Below are 17328 nucleotides of genomic sequence, written 5' to 3' on the forward strand. Positions count from 1 at the left end.
ATCCCAATTTAATTGTCAGATTTATTGATTAGCATCGCTATTCGTCTTCGCTTTGAAATAAAAGAAAAATTATTTATACAAATTTAGAATGTGCAATTTCCGTACATTTTTATTAAAAATTTTATTAAAAAATTATTTTTTAATTATAAATCCTACTTTTTTTTGCAAAAGAAATACGGTAAAGATGCATCTAAACATAAAGGGTTATTTGATTGAGTTTTCTCAGATCATCTCCTACATAGTCTCTAAAACATCCCAAAACCCCACTCTAGGAGATCCTGTTCAACTCTTTTCAACCAACCTAATAATTATGCAATGGCTCTTCATTGTTAGAGATCCCCATATGTAAATCCATCCAAAATTCAAATTGCCTCTCAAAGAAGGTCAATCATAGATTCTTGGTTTGGTTAGTCAACATTCAGCACCTCTGATTATGGATTAGTATAATACATTCAAAACACACGCCTTTTAACAAGCCAATATTTAGAGGTTAAGTTTGACTAATATCACCAGAAAATTTTCTCAATTTTCTTTTTCATGCTGAAAAAATAATAGACGTTTTTTTATTATATATAGTCACTTTTATATACTCTTTACACATTTTACTGATGTGATTGATAAAATCAATTACTTTATATTAAAAAAAAATGATGCGGCTAATCAAATTAATAAAATACACAAAAAATATGTAATAGTGAGTGCACATGAAATTTTTGTTATGAATTTAGGAAAAATATTTATAAAAATAAATTTAAATATCCAAGACTTTGTGAACAAAACAATTATTTAATTTGTTTCTTCCAATGTCTTCATTTACACACAAGATTATACCAAATTCTTTCAGCTATGAAAAGCAGTTGCCATGAACAAGTAATTCACAGTTTCCAATCTGTGCATCTAAAGGAAAACAAAAGAGATTGATTTTTTTTTTTTTTCCAATAAAAAACCATTACTTGATTGATTTTCCTTCATTCTTGCTGAGCACAGCGTTGATCAGTGAAGCATCCATTCTTGCTGATTCTTGCTTTACCCATTGAACAACCCTCTCAGCCTCCCTACTAACCCTCTCCTCCTCCTTCAATGCCTTCTTCATCCTCCTTTCTTGTTCGTCAACAGAGAAGGTGCTTAAATCAGATAAAATCTCATCCTTCTGTTCCCAGTCTCTGTCCTCCATGTTTGTTCCTGCAAACCCTTTGCTGCTGCTTTTCTGCAGATCATTCTTCTTGGTGGAGAAACAAAAGCAACATGCTGTTCTTTGGGGAGACTCTGACCCCATCAGCAAAAACAAAAGATAAAAGAAAAAAGTTAATCAGAATTTGATGGTCGATATCAAGAATAGACAACCCAGATGTTTCCTTTTAATTCAAACATGGATTTGTCTGAGGTGTTCTAGCTTTTTCATCTATCTAGCTATCTCAGCACCTCAAGCCCCTCGAAGAGCTTGCTTTTAAGACTTGGAAATGATCAGAAACAAAAAGAGTTGTGAATGGAAACGTCACCATTAATGGCCGGAGACTTCCCGATATTCCATTGTAGGGTTTTTTTCGTTTTTGTTGCGTTTTTGGTTGACTCTTCTCAAATTAAATATTGATAAAATTTATTCTATATTTTAATTATATTTCAATCTATTTTATATATTTAAATACAAATTTTAACATATTTACATTTAAACACATTACAATAAAATCTATAAAATACTATTATTTACAAATCAACTTAAATTATCTGAATCATCTCAATATCCAAACAATATTATTTTCTTATGAGTAACAATCATCCATCCACACTATACACTCTACTTGTTTTTATTTATTTATATTTTTAATTTTTTTTAAACTAATTGAATTATTTTACTCATTATTTATACAGCACATATATCTAATAAGAGAAAAAAATTAAAAATTAAAAATTAAAAAATTATATATGATATGTGATATAAAAATGATAGGAGAAATTTTTTTTGTTTGTTATTATGAGCATCACTTTCCATTTTAGCTACTCAAATAATTAAAAAAAATATATTTATAATTGTGAATTATATAATTGGCATATAATTATTTAGAAAAAATAAATAAAATATTAAATTTATATAAAAAAATTAATATTTTAATAATAAATTTTATTTTATTTTTTAAAACGATCACGTACGTTTACTTATTTTAATTACATGTAAAATTACTAAATAGTTAATTGCTAGGATAAAAATAAAAAAGGAAGCGCCGCCGGGGGGGTGTGGACCAATCTGCGTATGATATTCTTTCTAAGTTTTTGAACAATTATCCAATAAAGTCGCATGCTCGCCATTGGCTTGGTGGACGGTCACGTCCAAGCTGATGCAGAGAATCCAAATGCTCTTCAACTAATCCTTTATCCTAAGGTTTATCTAAAGTCCAGGCTGTCCAACATAATATTTAAAAAAAAAAATAGTTAAATCGGAAATCTATATAAAAATTATTCTTTTAATAATAAATTCAGCCTTTTTTTAAATAAAATAAATAATAGTAAATATAGTGTATAAAAATAAAAAGTAACCAAATTCATCTTTTTAACCCCTTTGTGCTTATTAACCTCCAATGTTGGCATGGGTCCCACGAGCGCCAATTTAACATTTTTTTTGTTTTTGAATTAGGATTAAGATGTTGTTTAAATATTGAGTTGAGGCGAGATAAATTAAAATAAAAGTTAAAAGTTAAATAAAATATTATTTTTAAATATTATTATTATTTAAAAATTTTTAAAAAAATTAAATTATTTATTATATTTTATACAAAAATTTAACAAAATTATAATAATAAAATAAGATAAAATACTTTCACTATTTAAATAGAATCTAAATTGTTTTGAGAATGTTTTTCTATCTCGTGGTTTACTTAACATAAAATCATTATTTCTAAGTTCTCGTTCCTTTATTATTTTTTTAATTTCTTTTTAGAGTTAACTCCTAAGTCTGAATATTTTAAAAGTGGTTGAAGGGATCTCCAATCTCCACGTGTTATAATAAATTATATGCTTATGAAAAAGAAATATTGATTTTGAGATTCATCGTAAATTTTTAGGCATTTGCTGTTTATATTCGTATAGTCATTGGTTTTAAAAGTTATTATTTGTATGATTTAGGTATATTTGGTTAGACTAGTTCATAAAAGCTCAATAAGTACACAAAAAATTTAAATCATATTAGTAATAATATTTCATCTCGGGCATACGGATGCTTTGGTTGTTATTTAGTTCTATAAAATGAAATATTTAGATCATCATGATTTAAAAAAATAATAATAGACATAATTATATTTTAAATGAAAGATAGTTATAAAAATTGAAACTAATTGTAATAAAGTAACACAATTATACTAGTTTTTTCTTTGATAAAATAATATCGTCAATTAGCATAACCAATAGAAATAATCATTACAAATAAGCGTTGTTCAGCCATATAGTCGGAGCAACAGTCTGGGACAACATCTCACCATATCGCAATATCTTCAATTCTCCAAGCATATATTGTTAGGCGATGTGCAACCTCATTTCCCATCATTTGTATATGTTGAACCTTGTATTCAGTAATGAGATGTAGCAAATTTTACACTTCAAATTAGGGGTGAAAACCGACCATTCGGTTTCGGTTTTGGACCAAAACCGAAACTAAACCGATATGGATTTTAGGGGAAGATACCAACCAAAACTGTAACAGCCCGCTAGAAATTCAATTGTGGAATTTCTTTTGACCTTAAGAACCTTGTGAAAATTCCGTAAGTTTACACGAATCGACTAATCGCATAGGTTTTAGCCTGTCAAGATAGTTAGTGTTATCACTCACTATGGTGCCAGAAATGCGATTTTAATTATTTGAGATAGTTAGAAGTGTCAGAATACATTATAGTCTACACCACTAGGCTTAATTGAATATTTAAGATTTTTCAGTACTAAGTTTATTACGTTTATTTTTGGAGTGAATAGTAATCTCGGTAAATATACTAAACGCAGTGTTTTCAAAATCACAGTGTGAAATGTCCAAATTAGGTTAGCGAAATTTTATTTGGATACTTGGCAAGATCTTAACCACACATAATGAATAGTATTAGATACTTAGCACAAAGAGAAACCATTAGATGGAATTGTGAAGGAAATCAAGGTGTGAGATCATGACACCTAAGCAAAATACACATTTGGAAAATATGTGAAGAACATAGATTTAAAATACACATGGAAAGATTTTAACCACCTTACTCTTCCAAGTCTACTCCACATTTAGAAAATATTTTAAGCTAATTTCGTGGATATTATTGGGTAAAAATATCTTGAGTTGATTTTTGTAGATATTATTAGGTAAGAGAGTCCTACACTCCACTCTCACTCCGGTAAGAGAGTCCTACACTTAACTCTCACTTCGGGTAAGAGAGTCCTACACTTAACTCTCACTCCAGCCTCATCTCTTCCATATCTTATCCACAAGTATCTCCAGTCACCCCTCCCCACGAAATTATCTTCATTTATGCTTTCCATTGAAAGAATACCAAACACTCTCTCTCGGACAGCTTTTTGGAGTTGTTTTGCACACCCATTTCGAAGCTTTTGTAAGTGTTTTATCATAAAGTCTCCTTCATATAAGTTGTTCCTCTTTGAGTCTAGTTTCCGTAGATGTATTTTTCGTATCATTCCATGGTCATTTGGTCGGTCAAAAGTATTTTTAACCATGGAAAAGTCATTCTGGGCGTGAATCTGGAGAGTATGTTATAGTTTGGAGTTTTTGACCAAGCTAATGGATAGATATTAGTCCGAAATTTTTATGGAGTATTGTTAACATGTATATATGACTATTGGTTGAGGATTTTTGCATGATTAAAGGTTTTGATGAAAGATTTTCTTAGATTTAGAAACTTAGAAACTGGAAGAGGAAAAACAGTTTCTGTTTTGAGAAAGTTTAACTCTTTGGTGGTCTAAGCCTATTCTAATGACTTTAATAATTTTATTGGAGGATACTAAGTATCTTATATACATGTTATATTATTATTTTGAAGATATTTGATGTTAGTTTCAAATATATGAAATTTTATGCAAAGAGATATTCAAATAAGCCAAAGTGTGGATATTCTTGGCTAAATTTATGTTTTGGTTAATTTCTAACCATGTGATCTTGAATTAGAAGCTTATATATGTTTTAGGACATCTTTTTAAACCATGTGATGGTTTGGTTTGAAGATCATATAATTATAAGTCATAGATCAAGAGATTTATCAAAACTAGTTGAGGAAAAAGTTTATGTTTTTGGACTAAGTGTAAAACCAAAAACTCCAAATGTTATTTTGTGATTTTGGTGACTTTAGTTCGATAATTTAAAGCATGGTTGATGTTAGGATGATATTATGAATATGTTAGAAGTAAGATTTGATTTTTGAAATTCTTGGAAATGTTTTGATTTAAGGTCAAAACTTATGATTCAAGTGCTTGGATCTTTTTACAAAAAAGTTTGGTGTTGATTATTAGGTTTTTCTAAATAGATGTTTTAAGTATGGTTTTGAACTTAGGATTGGAAGATGTTTGTTGTAAAATGTTGATTTAAGCATGAGTTTTGAAGTTGGAAGGAATTGCAACAAAAATCAAGGGAAATGGCCTATGGATTTTTTGGCCATAGTATGTTTTCCATAGTTGTGTTTTGTTTTAAATTTTTCTGAGTTGATATTTAAATTTAGGACAAAATTTACTTGAGAAATGTAAATTTTGGAAACTTTTGGAGTTAGTATGCAAAATCCTTAAGTTATGGGTAAAACGGTCATTTTCCCACATGTAGAGAGTAAACTAAAAATTTTACTTTTTAAGTTAGTATTTTTCATATTTCAAATTTTTAGTGATTTAGTTCTAACTTTTAGAATCACTAATTACAGTTCCTCGTGATCGCACTTAAGGTTTTATAAGAAACGCGAAGATCGAGGTAAGTTAGCTTTTAACTTACTAGCAGTCTACTGTGTATGTATGCTAAGTAAAAGAACTACAGTGTATGTATGTATGTTATCATATGTGTCATGCCATGTCAAGTTATCATGTAATTGTCTATTATACAGAATTTATTCTGTCATCAATTTTTATCTGTTACATAATATATTCTGTTATGTATTACTGTACATTACAAGTACGTCATGCTAAGTATGTCATCTATTACATGTAAGTCAAGTCATGTAATATTCACTGTTGCAAGTATGTCATGTTAAATATGTTGTCTATTATATGTTATGCCATGTTACGAAATGTTTCTATCTCAAGTTGGTCATGTATTCTAAGTTATATTCAATTCACGTTATGTTACGTCAGGACTTCAGTCCTTTCGTATTCCAGTCACATTTCATCTTGAGTACATTATGATGTGTAGAATACATGGGGCCACAACAACTGTGGAGTATGTATTTAACTACAATTGTGATGCGTAAAATACATGGGGCCACAACAACTGTGGAGTATGTATTTTTCATGTTAAGTCAAGTTTGTGTAGAATACATGGAGCCACAACAACTGTGGAGTATGTATTTTTAATGTTAAGTCAAGTTTGTGTAGAATACATGGGGCTACAACAACTGTGGAGTATGTATTTACACATAGAATACATGGGGCCACAACAACTGTGGAGTATGTATTTTTCATGTTAAGTCAAGTTTGTGTAGAATACATGGGGCCACAACAACTGTGGAGTATGTATTTTTAATGTTAAGTCAAGTTTGTGTAGAATACATGGGGCCACAACAACTGTGGAGTATGTATTTTTCATGTTAATTCAAGTTTCAGAGCAAGTTCATGCTAAGTCAAGTTTCAGATCAAATTCATGTCAAGTCAAGTTCAGTTCATGTTTCAATTTAAGTTATGTCAATTATGCTATGTTGTACGCTAAGTTATTCTTTAATCACTTATGAATTTGATTATGCATTTATGCTTTTACTGTCATCCATGCATCATTAGCATGTGTGGAAGTTTTTTGTTAACTTACTGAGATTTGTAATCAAATCTCACTGTGGTAGTCCCAACTACCATTCCTCCCGAATGGTAGATCTTGTTACAGGACCTGAAGGAGGATCAGGAGCTGACCAACTAGACACAGTCGATTGAACGACGGTGCGTCGTTAATGTTAATATAGTAGTTAAATTACTACTTATACGATGGAGTTGCATCTCCAGTACTTTTGGATCATAACTATTTTGGAATAGTGATGTGATCTTAGTTATTCAATAGATCTTTATGTATGAAGTATGTTTTAAGTATTAGGATATTTTCAGTTTGGTGCATAGTATTGCTAAAGAAAAAAATTATCCGCTGCGAATATTGCATAATGTTAGATGCATGTTAGGATTATTGCATCTTATATGTCATGAACGGGGGCAGGTAACCTTGTGTTGCATGTCTCGACGCTTCAAATGTCCGTCCGATCCCAAACGGAATTTGGGGGCGTCACAGAAACCAATCGACGGAGAGTGGTAAAATCAGTCTGCGTAGTTTCGGCCGGTTGCCGTCGATTCATCAGTGTGAACATTGGTTCCAATGAGTCATATTGTCATAGGCATTTTTCAACACTCAATAATATAGATTCTACAATAACAACTATACAAATCCAAACAATAAACATCAACCATCCCATGAGAGTGAGAGAGAGAGAGAGAGAGAGAGAGAGAGTGAGAGAGAGACGAAAGGGAGATAAGAGACCTGAGAGTGAGATAGAGGCTCTGAGAGCCCTGAGAGGGATGAGAGGGAGAGGGAGATGGTATTGTGATCGCCACATCAGAGAGGAGATGTCATTGTTGCATCGGAAAGGGAGGCTGCTGGCTGTGGTGGTGGCTGCCGTTGGGGAGAATCTGTAATAAAACTGGGGGAGGGGGGGAATTTCGAAGGAAAAATGAGGAAGAATGGTTGTAAGGAGGCTTTTACCCTAGTTGGTGTCGTTTGGCTTAACTCAAACGGCACCGTTGCATTTATATTTTTTTTACAACCTATGTTCCCAAAACGACGTCGTTTCATATAAGTATATTTGAAAATATATATATATATATATATATATAAGTTGATGTCGGCCGGTTCAGTGGTTTTTCCCTAGGTTGAACTACGAAGTAGCCAGCTGACGTCAGTTTGGCTTAAATCCTACTGTCGGCCGACAGGTTCTCTGTCGGTTTCGGCCGATTCCTTGCTCAGGTGGCCAGTCTGATCGGTTCTAGTCGGTTTTCTCGATTTTATGTACAGCCCTACTTCAAATATTAGATTCCCAATGCATGCAAAGGAGACTTCATTCTCTTGCAAAGCCCACACCGTTAACAAGCTATCACTTTCAAGAATTAGATTAGAAAATTTCAAGTAAGCACACAGTTGTAAACCTCTAAACATTGCAATTAGTTCGATAGATTCAGGATCAAAGACTTCATTTTCAATTTCACTGGTAGCCATTACCACATTTCTATGCTCATCTCTTAAAATTGCTCTCACACCTGCCTTATGTAGATCAAAGAACATCACACCATCCACATTTAGTTTGAGAAAATTAGAGGGTGGTGGTTGCCAACAACATATATTCTCCGCTCTTGTAGGGGGTACTATAGTTAAACTCTTATGAGCATGCTGTAAAGAAAAACATGCTCAATGACTTGTTATGGTTCCAAGTGAAGCTGCTCTATTATTATTTTATTTCTCCTATGCCACAAAGCCTAGCAGCATTATGCTTATTCCACATCTCTCTAATTAAAGGGCAATAAATGAGAGTATGTGAAAGATCTTCTAGCTCATGTTGAAAAAACACATAAGTAGGCTCAATCTCCATGTTTCTCTTCCTCATATTTTCTCTGGTAGGTAAACCGTCCCAACAAGCTCTCCATGCAAAGATTCTTATTTTATTAGTGACTCTCATAAGACAAATTTCTTTCCACACCTGATTATGATTGTAAGCATGAGAACCCTCTCCCTTATCTTTTGTTGAAATTGTTCTGAAAAATCTGTAAGCACTTTTTACACTAAAAGTTTCATTTCTTTTATATTTCTAGATCCACTTATTTGCATGTTCTTTTGGGCTTATGACTATTTTGAGAATATCTGGTGCTACACTTGGATTAAAGATAGCTCTAGCTTTGTCAACATTCCACCACATTATGCTTCTATCAATAAGAGATGCCACCATGTCATCATCCTTATACCCCACTGTCAATAGCAGTTCTTTATTTAAAGCCTGATGCCCAAGGATCCATACATCTTTTCATATCTTAATTGATGTGCCATTCCCATCCCTCCATTGACATCTCTAAAATAATAAAGACTTGGCTTTCCAAATTCCCCTCCATGCATATGATGGGTTTGTACCCAAAGATGAGTAAAAGAAACACACATTTGGAAAATACCTGGCTTTGTAAATCTGATGCAATAAAGTGTTTTCATATTGTAAGATCATTCACCCTTGTTTTGCCAAAAGAGCATCATTAAAAGTTCTCATATCCCTAAAGATCAACCCTCCTTTAAACTTTGATTCACACGTGTTGCCAACTTAGCCAATGAATTCGTTTCTAAGAGCACTGGCATTGGCCTAGCCAAATGCCAGTGGCTCGTCAAACTTTAGCTAGAATGATGAAAATTCATCTGCATTGAACTAGCTAAAGTTCAAAAGTTTAAACTTTTTGTTACAGTAATTCCATCCACTCTGCCAAACTTGGCGAGCTACTGTAGCAGAACCAAATCTTATTTTATTATTTTCCCTTCACTCCATCGTCTGTTTTCTCTCCCTCGGTTTTCAACTTCTACTTTCCCTTTCTTTCATTTCTCTCTTCTTCTCTATGCCGAAGCTCTCCATCTCCTTTCTCCCTCCCAATTGCTGCAATAATTTATTTTTCACTTGCTCCATTTTCTTTCTCTTCCTCCTCTCTCACGCCGACAATTCCATTTTCTTTCCTTCCAATCGACGGCTTCCGTTTGCATCGTCTCCCTTCCATTTCCTTTCCCTCCCTCTTGTTTTAGTTCATTTTCATTTGCAGAGAAATCTTACCCAGCTTCCATTCTTCCATTTGCGTATTTGGAGTCACAAGGGTAAATTACAACCAAGATTTTGCCCTAACTACCGAGATCAACATAGAGGGACACTCGATGACTGTTGGCTTCAGAAGGGTAAATTATTTGAACTTTTTTTCCTTCAAATATCGGTTTTGAACCTAGCTTATTTTTGGTGGTTTGAATGTATGTTGGGTTGGAAAAGCTGGGAATGTTGATAACTGATAAGAGTTAGTGGATATAGATTTTGATATAATTGTTAAATTCAATGAACTCTGTGTTGAAATCTGGCACAAATGACCTTGTCGATCATTTCCAAGACATCTTACTTGGGTTGGTAATTCCTTGATGAAGAAAGCGTTGTGCTTTTCGAGCAGAACTTACGTGGGAAGTATAGTTCAGGGGAACTTAGTGAGTCTTCATCATTTGGTTCAGGGGAAGTATAGTTTTTGGCTTTCCTTAATGAAAATTACATTTTGAAGGAAGGAGTTCATGTGGTGGAACTTACGTGGTGTGATTCCCTTTATTTTTCTTGGTGTGATTATCTTTAGGACCCCAGTTTGAATATCTTTAGGACCCCAGTTTGAATATTGATGTGAAACTTTATTGTATTCGTGGGAGCAAGAAATTTGATATTTCTGGTACTTACTCTGTGGTTTTTATTTGTGAAAAATCATGGGTTTTGAGGCCAAGAAGGCTAATTCTTTCCTCTCAGAATTTTCTGCTTATAATATTTTGTTTAATCATATGCACTTGATCAATAAATACTATGAAGCGCTTGTTCTTATGTTCGTCTGATATAATTAGTTTCTTCTGGAATTGTCGTGGGGAACTGTTTTCCTCTTCTGATTGAACTTTTGGCCTTTGAACTATTTGCATGCATATGAGATAGCACCTGAATTGTATTTTTTTTTTTTATTAGACTTCTAATCTTACAAAATGATTTTACCTACCCACTCAAATTGTAAAAGAAGATGTTGGATTCATTTAGAGCAACAATGTCAATCAAAGGGCATTTGGGTTTTGATTCTACACCATATTGATAATATCATTTATATTTTATTTCAGTTTTTTTGTTTATTAAAGTTTCATTGTTGCATTACTCTCTATATTTTGTGCAATGACACCATTGACTCTATATTTTGTTCATCTTCATGGTTCCATGACTTGTCCTTCCCAGTTCCCGATGATAGAGCCAATGTCCACCTTGCAATTCTTCTTGTCAAATGGCTGCATACCAGTTAATTTTGTAGTGGTCAATAAGGGGTGCTTTCCACTAATCCATTGAACTGGACATGTCATCTGAGGAGCTTGATTGTGTATGAGTGTTATGCAGCAGGCTGAGATCCTGAAGTCTCTGGTGAATCTGTTTCCATAGGACTGTTTTGGCAATTTATGAACTGGAGGTCATCTTTTGTAATTGAAGCTGAATTGTGTTGGTAATTTGTGGGCTGTTTTGGGGTAATTTGTAGATTGTTTTGGCTATTTTTGAATTGTACATTTTAATTTCTGCTGTTGGTGGTCTTCGACTGGTGCAGTGCAGGGTTTGTTCATCTTTGTGTTTGTGAAAATGCATTAGCGGATCACTTATTTTAATAAGAACAGTGATGTAAATGACATATGGTGTTGCCTGGGTCATTACTTTATTAATTATTTTTTGTTGTTTTTATTGTTCTTGCAATCTTTACTTAGCTGAAGTGTAAAAAAAAAAAAATAATAATCAAATATTATTAAAATAAATAATATTATATTATTATTTAGAGTTTAAGATAGCTAGTCCAATGTGGACTAATTTAGCTAGAAGTCCATATTATAGCTAAAAGATCATATTTGAGTTCCATTTTAGACTTGAAAATGGCTAGGCCATTGCCAATGCTCTAAATACCTTTCTAACCCCACCAGAATCTAGCCATCATACTTTCTAACTCAGCACATAAAAATTTAGGTAATATGAAGTAACTCATTGAATAAATAGGAATTGCTAAAGCCATTGCCTTGATAAGAATTTCTCTTCCCTTGAGACAAAAGTTTTTCTTTCCAACATTGACGTTTTCTCCAAACTTTATGTTTTATTTAAGCAAATGTTTTTGTTTTTGATCTACCAATAACAGGTGGTAACCTAAGATATTTTTCATACGGCTGGCAGCTTTGAACATGCTACATTGACATAATTGTACCCTTCACTTCTTCTGTATTGTTGTTACTAAAAACCATAGCAGTCTTATTTGAATTAATCTTTTGGCCTAAAACAAGTTCATAATGTTTCAATAGAAGCTGGATATGTCTATTGGCAATCATATCTGCCTTATAGAAAAGAATGCTATTATTTGAAAGAAGTAAATGATTGAATCTTGGAGCTTCTCTACAAATTTTTACTCCCATAATAGAACCATTATTTTCAGCAGCTTTTAGTTGGCCTATAAGACCTTCAGTACATAATATAAACAAGTAAGGAGATAGTGGATCCCCTTGCCTTAACCTACTACTATAGATGATAGGGGCAGTAGGAAGACCATTAATTAAAATTGAGAAGGAAATTGTTTGAACACGCAACATAATAAGCTGGATTAATCTATGAGCAAAGCTAACTTTTGTATTACTTTTTCCTAAAAATATCATTCAACTCTGTCATAAGCTTTACTTGTATCCAATTTCATAGACATATAACCCTGCTTTTCTAGCCTTTTATGCTTCAAATAGTGAATCAGTTCATAAGCCACTAACATATTATCTGTAATCAATCGCCCAAGTACAAAAGCACTTTGAGTGCAAGACACATGTATGGTAGAATCCTCTTTAGTCTATTTGTAAGCACCTTTGAAATGAGCTTATAAACAATATTGCATAAATTAATTGGGTGAAACTCAGCAACCCTTAGTGGTGATTTTTTCTTAGGGATCAGAGAAATAAAAGTATGATTTAAAGAACTAGGAAAGGCAGTTGTATTCAGAGTTTTAAGTACAACAAGTTAACAACAATAAGTTAGTAACAACTTCTCTAATGATAGACCAATACTTATAGAAAAATATTGGAGCCATACCATCTGGGTTAGGAGTTTTAGTAGGGTGCATTTGTTTTAAAGCTTGAGTAACCTTATCTGCATATATTCCTTAAGCAAATCAGCATTCATTTCACTAGTAACCCTCTGCTCCACACCCTTTAAAATATCCAAGGATCTCCTATCAGAAGCAGCTGTAAACAAAAATTGAAAATAATTCACTATCAGTTTGTCTCTATGTTCATCCTCTTGCCATTCATCCCTCTCATTTTGTAATTTTAGAATATAATGTTTTTTCCTTCTCTGTGTTGCCTTAGAATGGAAATACCTTGAGTTTTGATCTCGCCCATTTTAACCAAAGAGCTTTTAATCGTTGCCTCCACATGAACTTCCTTTCTAGTAAAAATATTGGCCTCAAGCCTTTCACAGGTAGGATCTGTCTCTTGTAACTTCTATAATTGCAGTTTTGCTTTAGCTAGTTGAGATTGGACTCGACCAAAACAATTTTGATTCCATTTAACCAAGTGATGGCTATAGTTTGCTATCATTTGCATAATATCATCCATACAACTATAACTAGAACCCTCATGCCGGGAATATCTGATAATTTGTTCACAACCATCCACACCAACCTACATAGCTTCATTTCTAAATGGTCTCTTACCCTTGCTTGGCCTAAAAAATCCTTATGTATTTAACTATATAGGCAAGTGATCCGAGTAAGCAGTAGCTCTATGATACACTATAGCCTTTGAAAAGTATCGACACCACTGAGAATTTGCCAAGAATCTGTCTAGCTCCATGTCTCACATCTATAAATTGTATCCGGGTGGCCATAGACTCCCGTTAGATAGCATTCTTGTGGAACCTCAACCTCAATTTTAATTATAGCATGAATATGATATTTTGAATAATTTAGTATAGTTAGATTAACATCTTCTTTCCACAATAAAGTCAAACCTCCACTCTTACCAGTATTATCAACAGTTAAACAATGCACAAAATTAAGAAAGAACTTATAGAATTCCATAGCTTTTGCCTTCGTTTTGGTCTCTTGTAAGAACATTGTTAACATCATGTTTCATACGCCCTTGGACGGGGCTCTTAGCAGCTCAGGTCTTTAGTTTTGGGCCTACGGACACAAAAAAGGAAACACCATGAGATGATGGCCATGGTGGTGGTTGGGAAATCTTTGATACTAAAGTCAATATCGTCTTGGAGCAAAGGGTAGGAAAGTAGAGAATTTAGTGTGTCTAAAAAGAGTTCAAAGAGACCAGCCCCCAACCTGAAACCTACGAATTGTCTTTATATCTGGTCTTTGGGATTAGATGCCCATACTTTACAGTAGAGGGAGGTGTCCTCTCTGTAGTTCCTTTCACCATACTTATTTAATGAGGCGTGGCTCTCTGGGGGATGCATTTAATGCGGTGACCCTCTGCCTTGTTCTGCCAGGAGTTGCACATGGTTAGGTTCTTCCTACTTCTCCCGTTAGAAGATTGAGGGTTTCTCACGATTTGTACTCTCCTGTTCACTCAAGGCTATCTAGGAATCAGTTCCGTTGAGGTAGCGTGCTTCTCCCTCCTTTGCACTAGGGTGATTTTTCCATGTTTCCAAGGCGGTAAAACACCTTCTATTAGGGGCCAGGAACCCCTTTTTTGGGTCGATGGATCATTCGGTTGACTTGGGCATATCGCGATATTGGGCTCAGACTTTGGGCCCTGGGCCGGGGGGACAAACACGATATCGGGATCTTCCTTCTTGACAATGTCTTGAAGGGTGCGAATTCCTCGTGGGTTCTCAAGCCTATGAGAATTCTAACCTAGTGTTTTCATGGCTCCCGACGGGGTTGAGAGTTAGCCACTGCCAATGTCTATAACTTGTGCTCAATAGAAAGAGCACCCTTTGACTCCAATGACATATGTTTTTAAAATCTTTGTATACCATCTTTAGAAGCTATACTTTGCAGATATGGTTGCTTCAATGGCTTCCACATGGACATTTGCAAGCGTGATAGATTCTACATCGACTTTATGGGTTTTCTTATAACTGCCTTGATTATGTTGTTTTCCCTTTTCTTTTCTTTTCTTTTATTTTATTTATATCCAACCAATTAAAAATGGTCATAGTGTCAACAAGTAGGCATTTGGCCACATTTAGGATAGGTTTGAATAATGAGATGAAAATTTTTAGTTTTAGATGAAAGTTTAAAATATTATTTTTTTAATATTATTATTATTTTAGAATTTGAAAAAAATTAAATTAAGATTTAAAAAAATTGAATTGTTTATATATTTTGTGTGAAAATTTGTAAAAATTATAATGATGAGATGTAAATTTTATATCTCATTTTACTTGCCGAACCTGCCCTAAGCCACATTAAGCCCAAGTGCACAAACTCCTCCACCTTCCCTTTACCCCCACTCCACTAACCTTACACTCATCAAGATTACAGTCACGCGACCTTGAAATAGTGGAAATTTGAGTTGGAAAGTTACCATTCATTTGACTCAACTCCTTAATGTTACCCAATGGTGTCAACTCTTTCGTTGGAGTGGTTATATCGCACACAATTATAGGTATATTATTGTAGTTTAAAAAAATAAAAAATGCTAGATTTACACAAATATCAAAATTTAGTGGCTTAATATTAATTAACTTTATAATAATAAAAGCTTTATAATTTAGTGTATCATGTAAAATCATGTGGTAAATTTAATTTTATAAAATAGTTTTGTAGACGAGCCTTTCTATTAAGAGTAGCCGTGTTTGTTTTTTCTTATAAATTTCTAAAATTTCTTATTTTTTTTAAAAAACATCTTTAAATCTTAAAATATTTTTTTATTTTAAATTTTTAACATTTCTTTTAATCATTACCTAATTACTACTTAAACATAAAAATCAATACAAATTTTACCAATCACAAAATAAACAATTTTTTCAGTTATATTTATCTTTCACAAATTCAAATATAATACTTATTTTAAAAAATATTCTTATTCAAACATTTCTCTCTCATCTCTCAAAATCTAACCTCAAATAATTCTCGAATATTTATAACATTTTTATAACCAAATATCTCAAATATTTTTAAATAGTTATTTAAAACTAGTGCAAATCTCTTTTATAAAAAATATCTTACAAAAAAAAGCGTGCTACTTTATAAGGGGTGCATATTTTATAAAGTAAAAATTTTATATATAATTATTTATATATATATTTTATATACTTTATTAATGTAATTGACTATATATTTTTTAATAGAAAATAATTATTTTGATCAATTATATTAATAAAAAAATTATATATATATATATATATAATATAATATAAAAATATAATTATACATGACCAAACTCTTTACAATGGGCGAGGCAACGCTTTTGGTCCATGCTTTCTAGGAAATATAAATATATAAACTAGGGTTGAACACCCTACGCAACCCGGACTAAAAAGTAAGGTTCCGAACTGATCCGATTATACAGGATTTCGAAACAGAAAGTTTCGAATCGACCAAAATAACTGATTACCTGAATCCATTTTTTTTTTTTGAAAATTAACCGACTACCCTTTTTTTTAATAAACTTAAAGGATTGTCCACAGGGCTACATGTTGTTCTTTGTTAATGCATTAAATCAATATATTTTTTATCATTTTTGGTTGATGTTAGAGACTCTAACATGGTTCATTTTTGTGTTAAACTTGCTCTTTTAAAGCGTTTGCTTTGACCCTTGGATTTTGTTTTATCAACGGGAGTTGTGTTTATTTGTCAACATTGGAGAACATTTTTTAGAATAGTACAATATATTTATAAAGTAGCAACCTTTCATTTGCAATCTTGTGAGCCACAAAATTGGCCCTCTTTCGCTACTACCGGTTTTACTTTATATATATTGGTTTATTGGGTTAATGATACCATTACAAATCAATTAAAGAATAATACAATATAAAACTAGAATACATGTTATACTTAAAGGCTTTTTTTTTTTTTTTTTGAAATATACATCATGTTATCATTCATTCATGGTTCAATTGGTTACAAAGCTCATAGTTCAATCGGAATACTTGAAAGCTTCATTGAAAGAAACATAGGAGTTTTATCAATTATAAAAAAAAAAAAAAAACGCACTACAACCCAATAAACTAAAAATAGCTAAAGAAGCTGAAATACATTATTCTATTTAACAATTAGTCTTAGAATGCAAGAGAGAACAAAATCTTGCATTATGCCTAACTTTCAAACAAAAATCCTCAATTTTTTCTCTTTAACATCATGATATTCCTACTTCTATTGCAAACTTCCAAATGTGATGGCCTTATAACACCATTTGGTAAG

At 32.6% G+C, this 17328-nt stretch overlaps 1 protein-coding gene and 1 long non-coding RNA gene across 2 annotated transcripts; one reads left to right on the forward strand and one right to left on the reverse strand.

Annotated features, from left to right (window-relative positions):
• Positions 1 to 766: 766 nt before the first annotated feature.
• Positions 767 to 1555, reverse strand: LOC122281905. Its single transcript, XM_043093770.1, has one exon. It carries the CDS (start codon positions 1274 to 1276, stop codon positions 950 to 952), a length of 327 nt encoding a protein of 108 aa, XP_042949704.1. The 5' UTR covers positions 1277 to 1555; the 3' UTR covers positions 767 to 949.
• A 5482-nt stretch (positions 1556 to 7037) lies between these two features.
• Positions 7038 to 11635, forward strand: LOC122280889. Its single transcript, XR_006230078.1, has 2 exons — positions 7038 to 7098; positions 11178 to 11635. It is a non-coding gene; the product is annotated as an uncharacterized LOC122280889 (long non-coding RNA).
• The last annotated feature ends 5693 nt before the right edge of the window (positions 11636 to 17328 follow it).

Source organism: Carya illinoinensis, chromosome 11, assembly GCF_018687715.1.
Source record: "Carya illinoinensis cultivar Pawnee chromosome 11, C.illinoinensisPawnee_v1, whole genome shotgun sequence".
Taxonomy (NCBI): domain Eukaryota; kingdom Viridiplantae; phylum Streptophyta; class Magnoliopsida; order Fagales; family Juglandaceae; genus Carya; species Carya illinoinensis.